Source organism: Melospiza melodia, chromosome 4 (assembly GCF_035770615.1).
Source record: "Melospiza melodia melodia isolate bMelMel2 chromosome 4, bMelMel2.pri, whole genome shotgun sequence".
Lineage (NCBI taxonomy): Eukaryota > Metazoa > Chordata > Aves > Passeriformes > Passerellidae > Melospiza > Melospiza melodia.
Window position 1 is genome coordinate 1,082,019 of NC_086197.1, and position 7,948 is coordinate 1,089,966.

Sequence of the window (7,948 nt, forward strand, 5' to 3'; positions counted from 1 at the left end):
TCCCAAAAAAGCCCAGCCTGCCCTTGTTATCCCTGAGCTCACCTTGCTGGGGAGGGCAGGGCAGGCCTGCCAGGCTCTGCACCCCGAGGGCTCTGCAGGTGCCTAAATCAGGATTTTGGGGTGGGGAGGGGCACCCACAGCTTTGGGGTGGTTTTTGGGATGCTCTAAATCCATCCCAACCTGATTCTGAGCGGATCCACAGCTCCTGGATGTTCCCTGCAGGAGGAGCAGCTCTGAAAAACCCATCAGGGTCCAGAATTGAGGTTTGCAGATGAGAAAGCCTTGATGGGAAAGCCCCAAAATCCCTTCTCATTCTCCACACAAACGTCCCAAACCCTCCAGGATGGCCCCAGGAGCTCCCAATGGCTCATCAGGGGGTTCAAATCAGGATCTGGGCTCACTTTGTCCCTGTTTTCCCTCCCAGCATGGACGGGTTCCGGCTGGTGAAGCTCAATGAGGTCATCAGGCAGGTGGACATCGTCATCACCTGCACAGGTACGGGGTCAGCGGGGAAATGGGGCTGCACACCCCAAAAGGGGCCCGTGGGGATGGATGCCCCAAAAGGGATCCCATGGGGATGCCCACCCCAAAAGGGCCCCATGGGGATGGATGCCCCAAAAGGGTCTCCTGGGGGTGCCCACCCCAAAAGGGATCCCATGGGGATGGATGCCCCAAAAGGGTCTCCTGGGGGTGCCCACCCCAAAAGGGATCCCATGGGGATGGATGCCCCAAAAGGGTCTCCTGGGGGTGCACACCCCAAAAGGGCCCCGTGGGGATGGATGCCCCAAAAGGGTCTCCTGGGGGTGCACACCCCAAAAGGGCCCCGTGGGGATGGATACCCCAAAAGGGATCCCATGGGGATGCACACCCCAAAAGGGATCCCATGGGGATGCCCACCCCAAAAGGGTCTCCTGGGGGTGCACACCCCAAAAGGGCCCCAGCCCAGCCCAGCCTGAGGGAAAGCCCCAAAGGTGGAGCAGGACAGGGATTGATCCAGGGCTGTGGTGCTGGCAGGGAACAAGAATGTGGTGACCAGGGAACATCTGGACAGGATGAAGAACAGCTGCATTGTCTGCAACATGGGACACTCCAACACCGAGATCGACGTGGTGAGCACGGCCACCGGGGCTTGGGGGCACAGTTTGGGGGTGATGGGGTTTGCAGTGATGGTGCTTTGGGGTGGTGGTGCTTTGGGGTTACAGTGGTTTGGGATGGTGGTGCTTTTGGGCAGTGGTGTTTGGGGTGACAGTGTTCGGGGTAATGATACTTTAGGATAATGATGGTTTGGGGTGCCTGTTTCAGGGTGATGGTGTTTGGGGTTACAGTGGTTTGGGATGATGGTTCTTTTAGGGTCAGAGTGCCCAGTTTTGGGCTGACAGTGCTTTAGGATAATGGTGTTTTGAGGTGATGGTGCTTTGGGGCAATGGTGTTTGGGGTGGTTGTGCTTTGAGTGATGCTGTTTGGGGTGATGGTGTTTTGGGGTGATGGAGTTTTGGGCTAACAGTGTTTGGACTGGTGGTATTTTGGGGAGACAGTGTTTGGGGTGACTGTTTTGGGATCATGATGTTTTAAGGTGATGGTGCTTTGGGGTTACAGTGTTTTAGGATGATGGTTCTTTAGGGCAGTGGTGTTTGGGGTGATGGTGCTTTGGGGCAACTCTTTTAGGGTCAGAGTGCTTTGGGGTGATGGTGTTTTGGGCTGACAGTGCTTTAGGGTGATGGTGCTTTGGGGCAATGGTGTTTGGGGTGATGGTGAATCCTCCTCAGCAGCCCTTGGACAGCCATGGTGCAGCTCTGACGTGCTGAGCTCACAGAAACAGTCCAGGCTGTGACTCACAGAGGTGTCACTGGGCTGGGCTCCAAGGGGACAATCCCAGGGCACTGGCAGGGGCTGCTGCTGTTCCCCCCCCCGTGTCTGAGGCCCTGGGGCTCCCCGTGCTGCTGTGACATTTCCCGTGTTCCAGGCCAGCCTGCGCACGCCCGAGCTCACCTGGGAGCGGGTCAGGTCCCAGGTGGATCACGTCATCTGGCCCGACGGCAAGAGGATCGTGCTGCTGGCAGAGGTGAGAGCAGCTGCAGCTCAGGGGCCCCGTGCATGGTGGGTTTGGCTCAGGGAGTCACAGAATGCTTTAGGCTGGAAAAAACCTCTGAGCCCATCAGGGCCAACCATTCCCAGCACTGCCAAAGCCACCACGTGTCCAAGTCCCAAATCCACAGGGCTTTGAATGCCTCCAGGGATGGGGACTCCACCCATTCCAATGCATTACAGCCCTTTCCATGGAGAAATTTCCCCTAAAATCCAATCCAAACCTGCCCTGGCCCAGCCTGAGGCCGTTCCCTCTGCTCCTGTCCCTGTTCCCCCCGGCTGTGCCCTCCTGGCAGGGACTTGTGCAGAGCCACAAGGGCCCCCTGAGTTCCTGAGATGAGGAAGAGCTCCCCTGTTTTAATTCATCCCTCTCCAGGGTATCTCCCATTTCCTGAGGGCAGCCACACCTCAGTGGGCTGGGTGCAGGTGACACAGCAGGGACACAGCTCCAGTGGCTCTGTCCCTCCTGCGGGGTCACAGCCTGGTGTGTGCCCTGGTAACAGCCAGATTCTGCTTCCAGGGCCGCCTGCTGAACCTGAGCTGCTCCACCGTGCCCACCTTCGTCCTGTCCATCACGGCCACCACCCAGGTGAGGGGGCTGGGGCTGGGCTGGGGACAGGCCCTGCTCTGAGGGACAGCAGCCCTGACCCCGGTGTCCCCTCCGCAGGCCCTGGCTCTGATAGAGCTCTACAACGCTCCCGAGGGCCGCTACAAGCAGGACGTGTACTTGCTGCCTAAAAAAATGGGTAACGATGCTCCCACTGCCTTCTGCTCCTGGCTCTTGGGCTGGGAGGGCCAGGCTGGGCACTGTCACAGCTGGGAGGGGGCACTGGGCCAGGCTGGGCACTGTCACAGCTGGGAGGGGGCACTGGGCCAGGCTGGGCACTGTCACAGCTGGGAGGGGGCACTGGGCCAGGCCTGGCACTGTCACAGCTGGGAGGGGGCCCTGGGCCAGGCTGGGCACTGTCACAGCTGGGAGGGGCACTGGGCCAGGCTGGGCACTGTCACAGCTGGGAGGTGCCCCTGGGCCAGGCTGGGCACTGTCACAGCTGGGAGGGGGCACTGGGCCCAGCTCAGGGGCTTTCAGCTTCTTGCTGCTCTCCTGTCCCACCTGTGGAGAGCAGGGGGTGCCTCCCTGTTCAGGGGGTGTCCTGTGGGGTCTGTGCCAGGGATGGGGCCTCACCCCTGCCAGCAGCTCCCCCAGCAGAGCCCCCTCCTGGGCACACTTCGGGCAGAACGGGCTTTTTGGTGGCAATTGGGGTTTTTGAGGCCAGGCTGGCTTATGCTGGTCTTGGGCTGGGCTGTCACCAAGCAGAGGTGCCAGGTGGGTTGTGCCTCAGCCCGGGGCACTCGCTGTGGCCTCCCTTGCCTGCTGTGACGAGGCCTGGCCTCCCGTGCCCTCCCAGACGAGTACGTGGCCAGCCTGCACCTGCCCACCTTCGACGCGCACCTGACGGAGCTGACGGACGAGCAGGCCAAGTACCTGGGGCTCAACAAGAACGGACCCTTCAAACCCAACTACTACAGGTGCCCTGCAGCCCTGTCCCCTCCCTGTCCCCTCCCTGTCCCCTCCCAGCCCTCTGCTCCTGCCCCGGTGTGGGGCACACCTGGGGTTTAACCCCACCCATTCCCTGAGGTGATTCCGAGGTCTCTGCTCAATCCCGGTGCAGGCAGCAGGAAGGGCCTGGTGCACTTGGAGCCCTGACAGCAGCTCTTGGCAGGACAGGAGCCCTTTGTGCGTGGCAGCAGCTGTCACCCAGACGTGGCAGATGCCAGCGCGATGCCACCGGCTCGGTGGCAGATTTATTTTTAAAGTTTGACGGAGGATGAGGTGGCACAGAGCGGCCTCGGCCCTGGGGCTGCTCCCTGGGCTCGGCTCCACGGCTCCTTCCTGAGCACGGGCTGGGCAGATCCCCAAAATAATAATAATTTTCAGTAGGAGCCCTGGATCGCTTCCCTTTCCACATTTTTAGCCAGCACTGCCATGAATTTCCACTGTGAAAATGAAATGGCTTTGCACAAAAGTGCTTGGGAGGGTGAAGCCCAGAGCCTTTTCCTGCAGGAAAAGGGATTTTCTTGGCAGGCAGAGAGCACCAGAACACTCCCAGTTTGGGGATCACTGGGTTTTCCCAGATCCTGAGCTTTTTCCCTTGCAAACTCCTGGTGCTTCCCTGTGGCTGTGGAGGAATTCCCTCTGGTTCAGTTCTCTGTGCCTGGCATGGCCCAGCCTTGTGGGGAGCGAGGTTTGTCCTGGAAAGGTTGGGATCCATTGAGGGTCTCAGGGAATTCCCTGCCCTGAGGGGGAGCCACGACCCCTCCAACTTCTCGTGGGCACCTCAGAGGCAGCGAGGACCGAGTCCCTTCCTCAGCCATTTCTATCCTTGGTGTCTCCCCCTCCCAGAATCCACTGTGGGGATGCCATGGCAGCTTTTCCTCCCTTCCTCACTCACCAATCCCCGTTTTTCCTCCTTTTCCCAGATATTGAGTTCCTGCCGCCGCGCCCCGGAGAATCGCGAGGAACCGCCACAAGCACCCGAGTCTTTCTCAACTACTGTACAGGATGAAACCGCGCAAGCTTCCCACGCTAGAGCCGGGCTTGCTGCCATAGTCGACAGTGTGTTTTAGGTTATTTATTTATTAAATTAGAATACTGTTCATGTGGCCTCTGCCACTGGTGTTCGTCCTGCCGCGGGACTGGGAGACGCTGGATTTTCTTTCCGTTCCTTTCATTTTTCTCTTTGGGTTCGTTCTTTTTCGGGGCTGGGAGGACGGGGAAGGCGAGGAGGAAGCTGCTGGAATCGAGCTGTGGAATGTTCCCTTACCCCTGCTCACCCCCCGCTCGGTGGGACCCGGCCTGGGAGTCGCTTTTGGTTTCCTCCGCGCCCCAGCGCTTCTCCAGCCCGGCAGCCGGGGGATCTCCGGCTCTTTGACAACAGAGCCGGGATCCTCCTTGGCTCCACGCCGGGAGCCACCTCGGGAATCTGGCTGGAGAAGCCTCTCCCTGTGCCCTGGAGCGCCCGGGGCCGTGCCCAGCCGGGGAACCTCGCCTTAGCACCGCCCGGAGCTGTGCCCGGGGACAGCCCCGAGCGCGGAGGAGCCGGCGCCGCTCCCCCGGGCACAGCCCCGCGGCGTTTTCCTGCTGCTGTCGTTCCGAGTGCCAACCTCTCTGGATCAACCAAAGTCGCGTTCCCAGCGCTGCTGGAAGGGCCTCGCCCGCCGATGCTGCTGCCGCGCCGGCGGCTCCTGCCGCGCCAGGCAGGGCTCGCCGGCCGCCCGGCTGGGAGGACCCAGGTCCCTCTCCAGCTGAATTTCAGTCCTCATTGGCAACCTTGGGAGTTTTATTTTCTGGTCGTATTTGTATGAATCTGGAATTCCCCTTTGGAATGTATGAGACGTCCGGCGGAGTGACCCCCACGGGTTCTGTGCGAGGGGAGAGCTCAGCACCACTAAAACCCTTCGGTCACCTCGACGTGTCAGAGCTGATGGAGAGTAAATTTGCCAGAGTTCCCTGTTTTATCCCAGGATGTCCCACCTGAGCACAGGACAGCGTGACCCTTAGCAAGGTGACTTCCCAAGTGTCTGAGCGGAGTCACTTCTGTCCCTCATGTGGAGAACGTGATCCTTCTGAAATGGAACAGCTCCGTGAGCACAGGAGCCTCTGTCCTCCCTGTTGGTTCCCGAGTGTCTCATCAGCTGCAGATCCGTGCTTTGTCCTCCTGGGCTTCTTTGCCATCATGGAGAACTTTTTTGTGGCAGCTCGTTCACGCACAAGGAAGGGAAAACAGAGGAATTACAGCCTCAAGTCCTTCCCACGGCTCTCGGGAGATTTGGAGGCAGGTTGGCCACAAGTCGCTCATCTCCAGAGCAAACGTTCCCATGTGCCGGCTTATTCCAAGTTTCTCTTTGAAATCTCTCAAAATCAGGAAGGAAAACCTTGAGAAGAGCTTGAGGAAACCTTGAAGAGACCTTGGGAAGGCGTCAGGGCTTTGTGAAGGCCTTGAGGAGACCTTCAGGCCTTGAGAAGCTTCCAGCAGACTGATCGCTAAGCACAGACTCAAAATGATCTCTGCTCGTTCATTTTACCCAGATCCTGAGATTTTTGGGAGGAATCCCCTGAGCAATTTGAACCATCCCACCCGGGTGTTTCTCCCCGGGCTGGATCCAGGTCTGTGTCAGGCCCTGCTGTTTTCTGGGAGCGTGGGAGCTGCTCCTGGCCCAGTGAGACGTGGCCGTGGGGTCCCTGGGGCAGAGCAGCTTTGGGAAGAACAGGAATCCCTTCCCAACCCAAGCACAGCCACTTCCCCCTTTTGGAAAAGCCCCTTTCATCCCAACCCCTCTGATCCCCAGAGCCGCGTCCTGCCCGTGCCTGCTCTGCACAGCCCCGATCCCTTCGTGCCCAGTTTAACCCCCCTTTATCTTCCAGGTAGATAGGAAGGGAAAAAAAAAATAAATATATATATATTAATACTGAAATCCCAACTGGCTTTTCCCACCTCGATTTTTAAAGCTCTTCTCCATGTTCTGCTTCTCCTGTAAAAGCTTTTTGGCTCGCTTGGCTTTTTTCCTAATCAACCTGGAATCATATCTTATGATCATCTCTAAATTAAATGTGTAATGGGGTTTGGTTTCTTTCATCTTTTTTTTTTTTTAATGTAACGCATTTTTCAAGACTTAGGAAAAAAGAGATTTTAGGTAACACCAGCAAAATCGCATAAAGGAAATTAATTCTGTTCTGAACTTTAGAGATAATAATAAGACAAAACTCGTCATCAGCAGTGAGGAAACGAAAACGTCGCAACCGTAACATTTCAGAAGGATGTTTTAAATATTAATGTCTGAGTGATTGTATTAGATCAGCAATAAAGACTCTGTAATCTCAAAACACAAATAAAACATTGGAAAACTCAGCCTCTCCCGAGCGTCCTTGGGGTCAGGTGGGATTTTGGGGTGGGACAAGGAGGGCTCGGGGATGGTGGCGGGATGGGGAGCCCTGAGCTGCTGCTGCTGTTTCCAGACAATTCCAGCTGGGGAAGCGGCTCCGGGGCCGCGTCCTTGGGCAGCCGGAGCTGTTTGGGCTCTGGGCCCCGGCGTGTCCTTGGGAAGCGCTGCGGGAACGATCCCGGCCCCGTTATCTCCTCCGGAACAATCCCGTTATCTGCTCTGCTCCCGCCCTGCCGGCAGAGCCGCGCACGCTGCCAGGGCAGCCGAGGGAATTCCGACCCAAATTCTGCGGGTCTCCAGCCTTCCAGAGGCCCTGAAGGGATGCGGGACGTGAGGGGCACCGAGCCGGGCACCCGGAACCTCCCCAGCCACAACCCTGACCCACGGCCACCCCAAAAACAACCACCACCCCTTACCGGGTGTGGGAATGGAAACAAACCCCGCTCCAGGGCCCCGGGAGCTGCCTGGGACCGGAATGGGGACGGCGGGGTTTGCGCAGCCCGAGGGGCCGGGTGCTCCTGGGGCTGCCTCGGGGACGGCGACCTTTGGCTGGGGCGGCTGCAGCCCCACAGGTGCCCCCGGCCCCTCCATGGCCACCCCATGGGCCCCTCTGACACCGCCGGCTCCCGCCCTGCTGCCCCAGTTCAGCGCTCCAGGGACACCCCATAACCCCCACGGCAGCGTTCTGTACTCCCAGGGACACCCCATAACCCCCACGGCAGCGTTCTGTACTCCCAGGGACACCCCATAACCCCCACGGCAGCGTTCTGTACTCGCAGGGACACCCCATAACCCCCACGGCAGCGTTCTGTACTCGCAGGGACACCCCATAACCCCCACGGCAGCGTTCTGTACTCGCAGCACCCCAGGACACCCTACAATTCTCCTTCCTTCCTTCCCCAGCATTCCCTGTTCCCAGCAC

The 7,948-nt window shown here is 58.8% G+C and overlaps 1 protein-coding gene and 1 long non-coding RNA gene across 3 annotated transcripts in view; one reads left to right on the top strand and one right to left on the bottom strand.

Annotated features, from left to right (window-relative positions):
• Nucleotides 1-6,992, top strand: part of AHCYL2 (adenosylhomocysteinase like 2) — a 67,051-nt gene extending 60,059 nt beyond the window's left edge. For both annotated transcript variants that reach the window (XM_063153608.1, XM_063153610.1), the window contains exons 11-17: nt 425-495; nt 1,015-1,109; nt 1,964-2,062; nt 2,606-2,674; nt 2,753-2,831; nt 3,492-3,612; nt 4,564-6,992. In XM_063153608.1, the coding sequence (XP_063009678.1) occupies nt 425-495; nt 1,015-1,109; nt 1,964-2,062; nt 2,606-2,674; nt 2,753-2,831; nt 3,492-3,612; nt 4,564-4,570 (541 nt within the window). In that variant the 3' untranslated portion in view covers nt 4,571-6,992. The remainder of the gene's footprint in view (nt 1-424; nt 496-1,014; nt 1,110-1,963; nt 2,063-2,605; nt 2,675-2,752; nt 2,832-3,491; nt 3,613-4,563) is intronic.
• On the bottom strand, nt 6,892-7,503 carry LOC134416970 (uncharacterized). Its single transcript, XR_010027476.1, has 2 exons — nt 7,443-7,503; nt 6,892-7,339 (listed from the first exon to the last, which is right to left on the bottom strand). It is a non-coding gene; the product is annotated as an uncharacterized LOC134416970 (long non-coding RNA).
• Between the last annotated feature and the right edge of the window lie 445 nt (nt 7,504-7,948).